Here is a 16,293-nt window from a genome sequence, read left to right as displayed (position 1 = left end):
ACCCGGTCAATAGCTGGAAACTATTGAACCCTCTTTACAGGGCAGTAGACCAGTGACGCTGCAGCAGTGCTACACAATAAATATCTCATAACAAAAGTAAAAGCCCTGCACTGAAAGGTCTGATGAATTCAGTCCAAATTCAATTCCAAGGCAATTTAATGTTCATTTTGAGATATTGATGTGACATGTAGAAACAAACTTTACCTTCATATTTGGCAGATCATCAGTTAGTTTTCTTGTAAAGGCTTGATGTTAAAATATGATTGAATTGTCAATTTATTCTGATTTTTAAAAGGAGCGATCAGAATACAAACCTTCTCCTTAGTGTGTGTTTATGAAATAAGATTGTGAACTTCCAGTCAACATAGTTAAACAGCTAATGCTGGAGTAGACATTTCTTAGTCTTAGTAGGGCTGTGCAGAAGAGCTTGATGATTGGACGAATATATCATGCATCCATATACACAGACACTTACTATACAAACTATAAATGGAGGAATCTCCATTTGTCCATCTGTCTGTCTGTCTTTGGATTTCCTTAACAACCGCTCGTCTGATCGAATTCAGACTTGTCGGGTGTTTTGCTGAGGGCATAAGGAAGTGCAGTGTCGACTGTCAAGTTTTTTGGATGAGTGTTTGTCAAGAAAGCGTTACCTGATGCGAAGACAAATATATCTGCGATTGGCTAAGTCCATCGCCCATTGTTTTTTTTGTTAGCGGGCTGATTTACGTCACTTTATTTCACAACCAGGCTGAAAATGGATACAGTATATACCCTCATGTCTTCAAGATCTGTTTAACAGAGTTACACTTGAAGGTACGAGGATCTCTGGGCACAGGAAGGTCGTAGAGGTGGCACCCCATACACCTGTCCTGTTTTGAATTTAGATGTTCCCTGAATATGTCACATGCGGTAGATACTAGTTAAGCTGCTGTGCATATTACTGTGGCCAAAAATGTGAAATAAATTGTTCAAATGTAAGATTTAAGTTTAAGTTATTTGACTTACATGGGCGGGCTGCTCAAATAGAATCTATGAATTGAGAATACTGGCATGTAGTGTTTAGGCTATGATCTATTAAAATACACTAAGTGGTTTGATATTCTGTCCAACTTCAAAAACCACATTTCAAATAATTTTAGTCTCTGTCATGGGCTAATTAAATTAAATACAGATCAGTCAGTCAATCCCTGCTGTATTTGTACTGTACATTCCTTTGTTAATGGAATAATGGCCAATAAAAATAAAGAAAGTGTCATCTTCTCCCTCTGTCCGGAGGCAGCCAGTAGGTTGGTCATATTAAACAAACGTTTAAATCTGCAGCATATCTTTCATTACATGATTTCAGTCAGAGCTGTCTTTGTTTTTTTGTTAAAATGGTTGCACATTAGTGTCTTAAACATCTTATAAGTTTAGTTTTCTGAAGCCTGACGTTTCCCACAGCCTCTTTGTTGCTCTAAGCTCCTCGAGCTGTTTCCTCTGTCTTTCTAACACTTCTGTTTATTGACTTTCCGTGTGCTCTGGACCTTAGTGTGTCTCTGTAGTTGCATTGAGTATATATTTGGCATGGTGTGAGATCATCTGTTTTTCCAGCAAAAGCAGGCAGGGTTTCAATTGGTCACAGAGGGCTGGAGGGTGCCATACCCACAATGCAACAGGAGAAACCACATGCTCAAAGGGTCTGAAAGTGTGTTTGGGACAATGACGCACATGCACCATTGAAATCTGGGTACGACGTACAGCGACTCTAGTCTTTGGGTTTTTCACAGAAGGAGTCGTCGCGGTGCTGCTAAAGAGCAGCTGCAACCAGTCTGACATCAAATACTTTACCACCCAAGCTAAACTGAAAGAAAATGAAACCACAGTCAGGCTCAGAGTGGTTTTATTGGTGTGTCCCACATGACACATGTGCAGCCAAGTTCTGTGACCAACCAACCGCTAAAGTGACTTAAACAAACTACTTGTTTCAGCTCAACGTGGGATCTGTTACAGAGACCGTCGATCAGCTCTTGTATGATAAGAGTATGGAGTTAATCAGGACTGCACAGGTAGTCTGTGAGAAAGGTCTCAGTCATCCTGATGGTCAGATTCCATAGGGGCAGGCTTGAATTCTCTCTTATTATTAACGCTGGTAGGAGTAATGATTTGAATAGTGGCGGTAATATTACAACACGGGATGTGTAGTTTTTGCAGTGATAGTAGTACCAGGTGCTCAGATGCAAGGTGCTGCATTGGTGGGTCGTGTTGTTCAGTGTTCTGGATCACCAGTAATCAAAACAAGGGTTTATAAGAAAACAAGACTGAGTGTTACACCTGTCCCATCATAGTTTTTGGTAGGTGTGCCTGACGAAACAACGTCATACTCAACACTACACTTCCTTGAGTCCTGGGCAATACAAGTCTGGAGTTGGCTTCTCCACCCCACCTTAATATTGTCTGGGAGATGGCGTAGAAAGTGAGTTCACCTCTTCCTAAAACCCTGGCATGTGTGTGCCTTAAATTATCTTGGTGCTGCACTGCCCTCGTGGTGTAGTTCCGCTTTTTTCCTCACATCAGGTTACATGTTGAAGCTGTCTTGAGAACCGCTCGTCCAAAACATTTCACAGTCGACACTGCACTTCCTTATGTCCACAGCTAAACACCTGCCAAGTTTGAAGTTGATCAGATGAGCGGTTGTTGAGAAAATTGAAAGACAGACAGACGGACAGAGATTCCTCCATTTATAGTTCGATGTGTCTGCTTATTGAATGCATTTTTGTATGGTTAAAATGTTAAACTAAAAGAGAGCTGTGATTCCAGTGTGTGGTACTTTTGTATGTGCACTTGCAAGTTATTGATTGATTTGATTGGCCAACACAAAAATTTGAGCCATTTTCTCCTTTCTTTTTTGCTGGATAACTTTTTTTGCTGCTGGTAAACCTGAGAGAATGTAATCTGAACAATAGTATCATTTATTATATATGGCATTTTCTGTGTGAAGTAACGCTTAGAGATATTATTTTATTTCATACTTGTATTAATTTTTTTCCCAGAGAAAATGAGAAACTCAGTTTTGCAGTAGTAGTATCGACATGTATTTTAGTGGAGCGTTTCAGTACCCTTTGATAGTCCAGATAATTATTTCAAACTCTCTTCTATTAACACAAGAATAAACATATTGAGGAAAGACTCATTCACTCTGAATTAATCTGTAGTCTCAGCATTAGTTGTATTGACGTTGTATTGATTCTTTGTGTTTCCATCCAGCTGAAGACACCTTCCTGTCGGCCATCATCAATTACACCAACAGCTCCACGGTTCACTTCAAACTCTCGCCCACATATGTCCTGTACATGGCCTGTCGCTATGTCCTGTCGCCCTCTTACCGGCCCGACATGTCGCCATCGGAGAGGACGCACAAGGTCATCGCCATCGTCAACAAGATGGTGAGCATGATGGAGGGAGTCATCCAGGTCAGTACCACTACTCTTCTTCAGATCTTTTATTGTGTGCCGTCATGTTGAACATAATCTCACTGATCACTTTTCTCAGTGTGTTCTGCTGCCCATTAGTTTGGCCGCTCTTAATCCATAATGCTGTTTCTGCTTGTGTTGAATTGTGGGTATTTTATCTGACGTTGTGCTTAATTCCCCCCCATTAACCGTATTCTTACAAACTACAGCACCTGTAGTTGTTGTAAGGTTGTGTACACGTGTTTGCATATGTTTGTTTCTTGCAGCTTTCTCTCCACAGTTACCTCCAATGTGCCAGTCTTTGCTTTTGTGTTTTGTTTGTCCACCTGTCAGTGTTAAATGCTCGAGGTGTGAAGCCTGCAATGATGCAGCGTAGTGTGGATGAAACTTGAGCTAGCATGACGTTATCGCTGATCGATAAGATTTTCTGTTGTGGTGCCAATATGATAGCTTTTATTTTTGTAGGTAACAAGGCCAAAACAAGCTTATTTTTCTTTGTATGAATATTAGGGCTGTAACGATTCTGAAACTGAGAGTGAGACCATGATACAAACATCCACCATTTTGTGTCTTGATGCATAACGACTAGAGATGGAGCCTGTTGAGCTCAATTTACAATACTAATATGACAAAACAGATTTTTTATTACACAGTTAACTCTATAAAATCATTATTCAATTTAAAGTGACTGTTTTCGTCCAGTCATGATCGAGTGATTACACCTGCTGTAAAAGTTACGCTGCAGACCCCTCAGGCATATTCAAGTCAGCAGTGTGGGAACATTTTGGTAATCGCCTCATCCCAACAAACGACACAAAATAATCGAGGTCTGGACAGTGGTTACACCCTAAAAAACATTTAAAATCTCTCAAAGATGTCTGTGTTTAATGCTGCATTAACCAGCGAAACACGAACTTTAACTAAATGCAGAATATATTTAAAGCATTTTATTTAAATCAGAACAATCTGTTAAGGAATATAAAAGCTGAGCAGTACTTTACTATTTTTTAATTCCCTGTGCCACTGACACATTTCAGAGTTGAGGTTCAATTCTCAGCCGTACTCGACATAACGTTGGCTAAAAGTATTCACATGAAGTCAAATGTGACTCAGCATCATGATTCAAAACATGAAGCACAGGACTCTGGTAGATCAGAGCGAAGGAGGAAAAAAATAACACAGTCAGTTTTTCTAAAAACCTCCTTTAGTGATGCCCAATAAAACCCAAATGCTTTTATTAGGGCCATTCACTTTTATTTGTTTAGCTCATAGCCAACTATTCACTGCCCTTGGTATGCAGGGAAATTATGAAAGAAAACACACACACACACACACACACACACACACTAAGACTTAATCTATTTCAGTGTGTGTGTGTGTGTGTGTGTTTAGTAGGATTTTAGTTTTACAGAGTTTTGGGGAAATATCTTTAGCTACTGAGGAATGTTGGAACGTTGAAGCCTCTGACTTCACATTAGTTTAGAATCTGCACCAGTGTGGTTGCTGCTGTATATATGTATGTGTGTGTGTGTGTGTGTGTATTTTATCAAGAGATTAAACACCACATATTATTAACCAGGCACTCAAGAGTGACAGCTTCCACCTTGCACCATTTATCTTGTTGCTCCTGGTGGTATTTCCGCACAGAGGCTAAATATTTTTTGTCGCTTCTCTTCACAAAGACGATGCCTTCTTTGCCAGCTTATTCAGAAACTGCGAGCTTTAGCCAGACTTGCTATAAAACCAGAGCATGGTATTCTCTCTTTTTTGTGCCATAAAGGGTCATTCTCTGTTGAAAATGGTTGCAGCAAAGTCTCAGATTTTGTTCAAAGTTTGCCGATATAATGTTTGGATCTCAAAACTAAGGCCTGTAGAATTGAATTCCAGTGTTTTTATATGATTTTGGTCCTTGGTATTTTTTAATTTTTACCTGGGAAGCCATGTTGGGACAAGAATAGCTTGAAAAATATTATTCCCAGCGTTACCAAACTTTGTAAGATGACAGACAAGGCTTGAACACAATCTGAGACGTTGCTGCATCAGCTTTTATCTGTTTTTTCACAGAATGAACCATAAAGCCTTAAATCCAGCAGATGTCTGACTAACCTGACCTTGTTGTGCACAATGTGTGTGCAGAGCTGCATTTTTTCCTATTAATGGTTGCAGTTATGTAGAAATTATTAATTTGTCTCAAAGTGTATTCTGGTAAAATGTTATTGATGTTGAAGTCAGGGAGTAATAACTGCGTTTTTTCAATGATCCCCTGCTTTTATATTTGTACACTTTCACACATTAACAACCTAGTGTCTCCATACATTTGCCTTTGCAAGTTTAGTACCTTTTTAATAGTAAGTGGCATTTGGGCAGCACTGAATAGTGAGTATGAAATTTGTTACAAGCTAGCAAAGACACTTTAATACTTGAAATTCAGTTTCTAAAACCTCTAGTCTGCCCCAAACTTGTAAAATGTCCTAAATCAACAGCAGTGTTCATATAAAGTAGTAACTACAAGGGTAATCAAAGAGCACAGACCTCCGCTAAGGCCAGTGTCAAACAACATACACCAGACTCCATAGATAAAAAGTCAAATTTAAAGTAAATGGTTCAGGATCTGCCCCAAAATTTAACAGTTTCTTCCTTGGTTTATGTCCCATCCCTCCACTGAGTTTGATGCAAATCGGTTCAGCTGACAGACGAATAAACTTAAATATATTTACATAGAACATGTAAATTTTTCAGTTAATTCTTAAAAGTATAAATGATGTTTTCAGTCGACCTCCATCAGTTATGTTCCTCAACTGATTCAAGATGGCTTTACATTGTAAACCATGAACCATGTGTGTGTCAAAGTGTGTGTATGTGCGTGTGTTTATGTGTGTTTTTGTGTGTGTGTTACATGGCTGTGTCCATACTGTAGCTGTTGACGTGTTTTCTCTCTGTCCTGTGAACGTGTCCTCCTCCTCCTCTTCCTCCTCCTCTTCCTCCTCCTCTTCCATCCAGGAGATTCCTGAAGGGGATCAGGTAGGATAGCACAATAGCACACCATGATACGGCTGCTACAGACTCGTCTACCTCCCTCACTCACTCACTCACTCCTCTATCTCTTTATCTCTTTCTTTCTCTCTTGGTTTGGGCAATATGGATTAAATATTAATATCTTTCATGTTATTTATTGTCTGTACAAGCACAATTCAGGCTTTTTTTTAAGGAACAGCAGCTTAGAAATGAAATAAATACAAAAAAATACAACATTAATTTCAGCTGCTAATGTCTAATCTATATAAAATATAAAATGTAAAGTGTTTTTTCTATGCACCACTTGAATTCACTGAATAGGTCACACACTTCAACAAATCAAAGATGCTAGAAAGTGAGAATTTTAGATAATGTGTTAAAACTATTTTTTTGTTTGTTTTTTTAGTTTTAGAAGAGTTTATTGCACAAATCTTACTGAATAACAAACAACATGCTATTTTACATTATTTTTATACATTACATTATTTTAGCACAAAATGACAGATTTTTACTTTTCTTCCTGACAGTTTTGAAAAACAAGATGTAACCAAGTCTCTTTTTTTTCATAATTATAGTTTGGATATTTGCAGCATTGCCTGATATAAATCTCACCATGGTCCCTAAAGAAGTGTCAAAACACAAATTTAACAAATAAGTGAGACAATTTATTACTAAAAAGTGACAGCAATCAGAAGCACTATCTTCAGGGTGAACCCAGGTCAAAACTACAAACAAAAGAAAATGTCAGTTTACCCCTGCAGCTTCAGTTGTATTTACAACAAAAGCTGGATTCATCTATTTACACAAAACCAGATCTGTGTAGATACAACATGGCCACAGTAGTCAAGTTAATCTCACACACAGGTTTAGAGGCTGAAGAGGTTACCTGGGATGCTGGAAAACACTTCTCAGACTACGCCTATGCATGCAGAGCACTCACTCCCACACAAAAAACAGTTACACAAAAAATAGTTGCAATGACTGATCATGTCGCCCAACCTCATCAACCTCTCGGCTGTCTTCTATTAATCTCTACCTTTTTGGCCTTTCCTCTCTCTCTTTCTCTCTTTCTTTCTTTCTCTATCTGCTTTTTTGACCAGCCCTTCATTGTTGCTGCTGCTTCTTTTTCTCCATTCTAACAGAAATGTAAAAATTCAGCCCATGATAATGCGTCCTACCCACAGCCTGGAAAACTAAGCAACAACAGCAACATCAACCCAACTAATTCCATTCAGCTTCCTGGACCTGCCTGGTACTAAAACAAACAAACAGACAAATAAAAAAATAAACAGAGCGAAACCAAAGCAACCACTCTTTTCCACCGTCGCTCCATCTTTAATTCTGGCATCCATTTTGTGTGACATCACGTCTTGCTTCTCCTACTCAACAGTGTGGATGAGAGACAAGTCACGTCCCTCTGACCTCCTCCACCTCCTCTGCTTCATTTGTCTGTTTTGGTCATTTCATTTTAATATGTTCAAACACTCCCGTCTGTGTTTTTAAATGTTTCCTTAAATGTTTTTTAATGTCACGTTTCATTTTGGATGCACTTGGCTCCATCTCTCACTCTCTGGCTGTTCTTGAATGAAGGGGTTTGTTTTTGTTTGATTTCTGTTACCTTTTTTTATTTTTTCAAGGCGGGGATAGATGAGTGCAAGAGGGTGGGTGGGATGTTGGGGGGTCGAGCTTCGCACATTCCTCCCTCTGTGAGCGGCGGGATATTAACCAATCAGCTCCTCAGACACTGAGCTCCATCCTTCCCGTTGATCTCAACACCAGAAAACTATCCGTTAGACTGTAGACCGACATGTGGAGCAGATACTAAGCATTATTAAATGGTTCCCCTTCTACTGGTAATTATAGATAACTATGTCATTAATTATTCTCTGATATTAGTACCCTGGTTAAAGTCCCCAAACTACTTCTTTAATATGGTTACATGCTGTTAAATATATTAAATATTTTGAATATGCTTAATGCCAATTGTTAGAATAGATGCAGACATTTTAAAATAAATACTAAATGGGTCTTATTATTGCTTGATTTTTCAGGTACTTTCCTTGTGAAATTAGGTACTTAAATCTGACCGTTTTAAATGTACACTATGTATGAATTTACTTTGAGTTGTTGATCCTGTGAAGATATGTGGTCTACAGTCTAAATGCTGTTTGCTTTCGTCAAAACAAAATAAATCTCTGCTTGTATGGGGAGGAGGCCTGTGTCTGCTGACCTGGTAAATGGAGTCATGCCTGGGAGGAAAAAGGATTGGTCACTATTGTCACCACACATTCACAGTCAGAGGGAAAAACTTCTTCCCTTTGTATAAGCATTAAAATGTTGATGATGTAAGGAAATGTATTTGAGCATATTCTTTTTAATGGACGATGATGACCACTCTTCTTCTCGACATCGGGTTGGCTTAGAGGGAGGGGTGGGCGGGGCATGAGTCTATCCCTGAAGTAACAACTCGCTCCTTCTGGCTGCCACTCAAAACAGAAACCCCTCTCTCTTACCTTCCTTTGTTTTAACTCTTCAAGTTTCTCGTTTATCCTGCTGCGCTAACAAGTTCCTCTGTATGTTTTTTTTCTTCTTCCTCTGTGTGTGGCTGTGATCTGTACATTACAGAAACAGAAAAACATTGCGGGAGCTCTGGCTTTCTGGATGGCCAACGCCTCTGAGTTGCTCAACTTTATCAAGCAGGACCGAGACCTGAGTCGCATCACGCTGGACGCCCAGGACATCCTTGCCCATCTGGTCCAGATGGCCTTCAAGTCAGTCTGAGTTGTTGTGGTTGCATGACTGGATGTTTGGGGAAAGGCAGTAGTTTTTGGAATGTCGTGGGCATTTTGAGAGATCTTTTTCAGACGGGGAAAGTCAGGGATCAGTTCTATGTGGAGGTCAGTTAATCTAAGTCATGTCTGAGTTGCATTACACTGGATGCCCGGGACATCCTTGCCCATCTGGTCCAGATGGCCTTCAAGTCAGTCCGAGTTGTTGTCTGTCGTTAGCGTGACTGGATGTTTGAGGAAGGGCAGTAGTTTTTGGAATATCATGCGAGTTTTGTTCCAGATGGGGAAGGTCAGGAAGTTTGATCAGTTCTTACCTGTGGAGGTACCCCCAATCCTTAGACTTACAGACCAGTTCATGAATAATTTCCACACAAATAAAAATTGTTGACAGTAAAAATATGAGGAAAACTAAGAGGAGGACACACCAAATTGGTAGAAATGCTGACGTATGTACAGAACTTTCAAATGATGACATTTTCGACACATCAAGGCAGGAAGTTTCCTGACAGAAGCTAGGATGAGAGATTTGCCTGTCGTTTGATGATTAATAGTTGTTTTGTTTTTGTCTTTAACAAGCTGTAACTTGTGATTGCAGGTACCTGGTTCACTGTCTCCAGGCTGATCTGAATAACTACATGCCTGCTTTCCTGGACGACCCGGAGGAACATAATCCACAGAGACCCAAGATAGGTAATGTAAAAACACAAATATACAGTAGATTTTAGAGGCCTGAAGAGGTAAAAGTGTCCTCTACCATACAAGGGAATAAAAGCAAAGATCAGAGGAATGTTTGGTCAAACCAAGACTCTTTTCCTTCTCCAGAGGATGTCCTGCACACCTTGACAGGGGCGATGTCGTTGCTGCGGCGGTGTCGAGTCAACGCCGCTCTGACCATCCAGCTCTTCTCACAGCTCTTCCACTTCATCAACATGTGGCTGTTCAACAAGCTGGTGACCGACACAGACTCAGGGCTGTGCTGTCACTACTGGGGGGCTATCCTCCGACAGCAGCTCAGCCACATCGAGGCCTGGGCTGAGAAACAGGGGCTGGAGCTCGCAGCTGACTGCCACCTTAGTCGAATTGTACAGGTGGGTTCAAATCTGATTCTTCAGGACTGCTTTAGTGTTGTTTGATCAGGTACTGACTGACACAGGCGTCTCCCCGGCAATATAAGCAAACAACCCAACAGACGTCATCAGACTCTGATTATTATATTGTTAAATTCTAACTGGAGCGTGGAAACTTCACAACACAACCTCACCTACTTCACACCAGTGACAAAAACACTCTGTGTTTGTGTGTCAGAAATCTGTCAGAAAAAAAGGATTTCAGGACACTTTAATCAAATTATAACTTGTGTATTAAAGACTTAATTTGATTCAAAGGTATATTTGTTATATATATACAGTCAGTATGTGTTTTTGTGTGTTTTCCAGGCCACAACCCTGCTGACCATGGACAAATACTCCATGCAAGATGTGCAGAACATCCACAACACCTGCTTCAAGCTCAACTCCCTGCAGCTCCACGCCCTCATGACCAACTACCACTGTGCTCCAGATGAACCCTACATCCCTCCTGTAAGACAAACACAAACACAAACCAAGTGGAGATCACTGAACCAGCCTGTGAGCCTTTCTGACTGTGAGCCCTGTGTGTGTGTGTATTTGTGTGTGTAGGAGCTGATAGACCACGTGGTGGCAGTGGCGGAAAACACAGCAGACGAGCTGGCGAGGAGCGATGGCAGAGAGGTTCAGCTGGAGGAGGATCCAGATCTCCAGCTGCCCTTCCTCCTTCCCGAGGACGGCTACTCCTGCGACGTGGTGCGCAGCCTCCCCAACGGCCTGCAGGACTTCCTGGAGCCGCTGCTGCAGAGAGGTAAAGTTACTGAGACCTAGACTAATAAATATAGGAGTTAAAATAGATTCTGATTAGGATGAATCAACTTGATTTTTGTTTTCAAAAAGCTAATAAAGTGTGACTCCCGTGCAAATATGTACAATATTTAATAATAATTATAATTTATTCTTCTTAAATTGGTTAGTATATTGGCACACACATAAGAGGCAGCAATTTTGATAATGAGTTATTGCAAAATACCAAACATTCTTTGATTTCAGCTTCTTAACTGTGAGAATTGTCTGCTTTATATCACAGTAAACTGAATATCTTTTTTGTTGTCAAATGTACAAAACAAGCAACTAGCTGGCTGTTGGAAATTATAATCTGCATTTTCACTATTTATTCGACATTTTATAGACCAAACAAACAATTTGTTAGTGTATTGATAAATCATATCATATCATAATTTAAATGTGTGTGATAAATGTGTGTGATATGTTATTGAGGTTATTTCAGGAGGGTTTGTGAACCTGCATCTAAAACACAGAATATAATTGGATGTAAAATATATACTGTTAATGCTGTGTGTGTGTTTTCTCTGCCAGGTTTTTGTCGGTTAACACCCCACCCTCGTTCACCCGGTACCTGGACCGTCCACTTTGAAGGAGCCGACTGTGACAGCCACTTCTCTGCAGCTGACAACTCTGAGATGGTAGGACATTAACACACACAAACACACACACTCTCTCTCTGTATATATATAAATCACTGTGTCATGGCGGTGGGGCATCCTGGGTAAAGCTGGTGCCACAGAGGACTTTGAGCAGGTTAAGTAATGCTGACTCATAAAAGCTGTGGAGACCAAAGTGTACAGTAGATTTGACAGCTCAGACGGCACAGAGTGAGGACACAGAGTCTTTGATTAGACTAACATCAGGACACTGAAGCTTTATTTTCACACACAAAACCTAAAATACTTTCATCCTGCTTTTGTTTTCGGATTGATTCTTGCAGTGAAAGACTGTTGTAGCTTAAAATTAAATTGTGTTCATAAAGCTTTTCTCTCAGCCTTACACTGTGGTTGACTAAAATATCTATGTTGGTCTTCCAAGTCTGAAATCGTCTGCATCTAAATTTGTCATTTTGAGTTAAAACAAAACAAAACAAAAAAAAAACAGTGTTTTTGTAGCATTTCAGTTCTTCTTTTTATTTTTTTCCCTGACCCTCAGTATGAAATTAGGACATAAGCTCCTTCTTATGTTAACATTTTACTCAAAAGAGAAAATAAGTTAAAGAGATGGTTCTGTGACATGTACAATCTCAGGGTTTTGGCACAGGGACAGATAGAGGACAAATTAAAGGAAGAGAAGCCAGAGTGTGTTGGTGATGTGATGTTCCACCATGAACCTCCAGAACATCTTCAGTCATAAATCCTTCAAGTGTCTGCTGGAAGGATTATCAGTGTTCTTCCGCAGGACATTCCTTCATTTGGTGTTTTGCTGATGGTGGTGAGGAAGTCTGTCTAACACATCACTGCAAGATCTCCCATAAGACCCTTCTGAATCCCCCAAAAGCCCACTGGAACCCTTCATAAGAACTATTTAGGACAGCTTAAACCAGGTTTAAGTGGGTAACTCAGAGTTGGTTTGTAGAACCAACTCTCAGTTACCCACTTAAACCTTCTAAACAACCCCTAGAACAACCTAAATAACCTCTAGAACCTTGTCATTGACTAGTAAAACTTCCTACATGACATGTAGAACGTTAAACCTCCCAAAAGACTCAGAGAGCCTATAGAACTTCCTCAATGCCTACTACAACCGCCTAACATCCCCCTGAAACTTCTAAAGGACCTCTAGAACCTTCTAAATGCCCACTAAAACTGTCCGCAGAACCTCTTCAATCCCCACTTAAACCCTCTAAACCCCAGAACTTGAAAGACCCTTTAGAACCTTCTTAATGATTACCAGAACCGTCCATAGAACCTCTTCAACTTATAAACAACCCCTAGAACAACCTTAAGGACCTTTAGAAGCTTCCCATTGTCTTCTAAAACATCCTAAACGATCCAGAGAACCTCCCCAGTAACCACTGGAACCTTGTATAGGACCCCTAGAACCTTCTTTAAAGTAAGTAAATAATGTACTGACATGATGAATGAAGTGGAAGTAAAATCTGATACACAGGCCAAGAATTTCCTTTAATTTGTCACCAGTCTATATAAGTATTAAATGGTAAAATTAGCTGTAACATTAGATAACTCCATATACAGTAAACTAACATGAATCCCATTAGCAAAGGTGAAGCATTGACGTTATATAAGCTCCTTTCAGTTGCTGTACTTGAGCTTTTCTGGCTCTTTCCACCACACTGGATAATTCAGATGTAAATTATACTGGATTTACAGGATTTAAGAGAGTGTACAGGAGTTAACAGTGGACAAAATGAAAACATGAATCTTTCCAGGTGAGTTTAAAACCAAAAAAGGTAAAAAAAATCCCAGAAGAGAAACTTGAGCTTGTAGACGATTTGATGGCACCGAACTGACATAGTTTGACTATTTTTAGAAAAGTTTAAACCTGGAAGCTGCTTTGATTTGAATCCAGAGGAGAGTGTGTGTGTGTCTGTGTCTGTGTGGGTGTGTGTGTGGTCTCCCAGTTGGAAGGCAGTGATTACAGTGACTTCAGAAGGAGCAATTTACTTTTCATAACAACCTTCGCAGACACACACACAATTTATTCAACACCGATCACACTGCAGAAGTTAGTTAGCGAGCGCGGAGCAGTAAATGATAGACCTCTTTTCATCACAACACACACACACACACACACACACACAATGAAACAAACACACACACACACACACACAGCCACTTCCTCTGTAATTGGTCTGTTTATCCCTGCTCTACTATTTCATGCCTGTAGTCTCGACATAATGCAGGCGTCTCTCACAAACACACACTTTGATTAATGGTGTGTGTTCGGGCAGGCACACTGGAGAGGCCCGGCTCATCAAGAGTTCCTCGAGCTGCCGTTAAAAGTACAGTTCTGCTCTGCCTCCGCTTCAGCAGGGAGGATATGATGTCATTTGTTTACATATTTTATACGTGATGAATATTACAAGCAGAAGATTTAAAATATTAACATCGTAAATTGTCTACAGCAGCGAATGCTCTACTTTTGAAAAGAAAGACCTAAGCATGTTTTTGAGGAGTCGCTTTATCTTCGGGAAAACCATTTGTTGGGTTATTTAAAAACTGATTTACTATCAAAACAACAACAAATCAAGCTTTTCCGATGTCCAAACTGCCCTAAAGAGTGTTTTCGAAAGTTGGAAATATAGCTTATCATGAGGGTCCATCCAGAGCAACGCCCTTTTCTCCCACTTGTGGTTTTTAATCTATTTCCTCTCAGCAATAAACAGATTTTAGATCGTCTGTTGTCTGGGCTGTGGGGGTTTTCCCCCTTCTATGATAGTGTAATGCATCCCAATGACTGTACTGTACAGTTAACTGTAATTATTATTCCATTTTTGAACAAACCCTCTCTGTAAACTATTCTTTCACATACAAGACTATGCTTTGGGGCCAAAAAGGGAGGTTTTTAATTTATTTTTAAGTTAAATAACTGGTTAAATAACTGATCAAATACCACATTTCCTGGACTCTGATCAGAGCCTGTGCTTTTCTAGATGATCCCTGCTGTCTAAATCTTTAGGTAGATGTTGTTTTGTTTTTTCTTCTTTTATGCATTAGAAAGTTAGACCTCGTTAAAGTTGCTGCTGCGGGCAGAAAGCTAGACATGCTTTATGATAAAAGCCTTACATAAGTTGTCCTGTAGAAAGCTTTACGTCTCCATCTCTTCTCTGAAATGGGTTTTTTGCTTGTTACTGCTGGATGTTTGAGCTTCACTATGCAGAATGATGTACACATTGGGAGGATGCTTTCACATTTTCACACCTTTTCTGACTTTTAAATTTTTTTTTGACATCACAAGTAGCCTGAACGCTAAATGGATATTTTAGAAATTTAAAAAAATCACTGTACATTTGCTGACAATGGACTTTTCATTTTCATGAATACTACTACTACTACTACTACTAATAATAATAATAATAGTAATAAATATGGTGATTACAGTCTGATCCTGAGAATCGGGTTCAAGCTTCGCCACAGACCAAATTTAGTCGGTCCAACCCTGAATCCTGATTGTTAGTGTTACAGCTGGGTGGTCATTGTCATGTAGTGCGGTCTTGTTGTCGTCTAAATGCCAGTAGCAGTAGTTGTATTGTAGTTGTTGTGTGGGTTGTTGTTGTTTTGTTTGGATCTGGGTGTTCCTACCGATCAGCCACAGCACGATAGAGACATACTTTTTGTCAAAGTCTGACATGAGCTTATTTATTTTGGAGTCTCCTTTTGTCAGAATATTTTTTTCATGATGTGGGAAACCTTGGTAGCCTTCCCTCTCTCTCTCTTTCTTTCTTTCTTTCTTTGTTTCTCCCTCTCTCTTCCTCCACCCAGTCACCCAGCCCTGCTCCAATGAGCCCTGGTGTGTATATATATATATGTGTGTGTGTGTGTGTGTGTGTGTGTTTGTGTGGGTAGCCATGATGTGGTTTTCATTCTTGACTCGTTTCCAGCGACCACAGGTTCCTCTGTGGTCTTCCCCTTTCCCCTTTATCCCTCCTTCATTCCTTCCCTCCCTTTTTCTCATCCCTCCCTCTTTTTTTTTTCTTTTACTCCACACTCTCATTTTCCTCCGTAATGTTTCAGAGGCAGAGCGAGGGAACAACACGCTCAAATCTAGAGGAGACAATCGTTAAGAGCCTTTTTTAAAAACAGACTCATCAAAGAGGTTTCATCCTCACACACCGTTTATCTTCACCTGTCCGTCTCTCTTTTTCAGCCAATGAGGAAGGAGCCGGAGGTTGTCACGGTAACCCTGAAAAAGCACAACGGCATGGGCCTCAGCATCGTGGCCGCCAAGGTAGGAAACTTCACCTGGGAATGTGTGTGTGTGTGTGTGTGTGTGTGTGAGAAGAGTTAAGTCCAAACTATTAGGAAGTTGTATATTTAAGAATAAAATATAAAAAATCCTGACGCTGGACGGTGAAGGATTGGCAGGTATTTTTGACAGGAAGTCCAAAAATAACTTGGATGTTTTTTTTACCCTGGCTGAGGAGACGGAGTGTGTTGG

The 16,293-nt window shown here is 40.1% G+C and overlaps 1 protein-coding gene across 12 annotated transcripts in view; it reads left to right on the top strand.

Annotated features, from left to right (window-relative positions):
* The window catches only part of afdna (afadin, adherens junction formation factor a), a 97,898-nt gene that overhangs the window by 46,018 nt on the left and 35,587 nt on the right, over positions 1 to 16,293 (top strand). For 9 of the 12 annotated variants that reach the window (XM_051071749.1, XM_051071755.1, XM_051071747.1 and 6 more), the window contains 9 exons: positions 3,247 to 3,452; positions 6,453 to 6,473; positions 9,093 to 9,238; positions 9,852 to 9,946; positions 10,079 to 10,344; positions 10,693 to 10,836; positions 10,936 to 11,134; positions 11,704 to 11,810; positions 16,003 to 16,083. In XM_051071749.1, coding sequence (XP_050927706.1) covers positions 3,247 to 3,452; positions 6,453 to 6,473; positions 9,093 to 9,238; positions 9,852 to 9,946; positions 10,079 to 10,344; positions 10,693 to 10,836; positions 10,936 to 11,134; positions 11,704 to 11,810; positions 16,003 to 16,083 — 1,265 coding nt within the window. The remainder of the gene's footprint in view (positions 1 to 3,246; positions 3,453 to 6,452; positions 6,474 to 9,092; positions 9,239 to 9,851; positions 9,947 to 10,078; positions 10,345 to 10,692; positions 10,837 to 10,935; positions 11,135 to 11,703; positions 11,811 to 16,002; positions 16,084 to 16,293) is intronic. The other 3 variants (XM_051071754.1, XM_051071750.1, XM_018679529.2) reach the window with 1 other exon arrangement.

This window comes from Lates calcarifer, linkage group LG7_1 (genome assembly GCF_001640805.2).
Source record: "Lates calcarifer isolate ASB-BC8 linkage group LG7_1, TLL_Latcal_v3, whole genome shotgun sequence".
In the NCBI taxonomy this organism is placed as follows: domain Eukaryota; kingdom Metazoa; phylum Chordata; class Actinopteri; family Centropomidae; genus Lates; species Lates calcarifer.
This window is presented reverse-complemented; position numbering and strand designations above follow the sequence as displayed.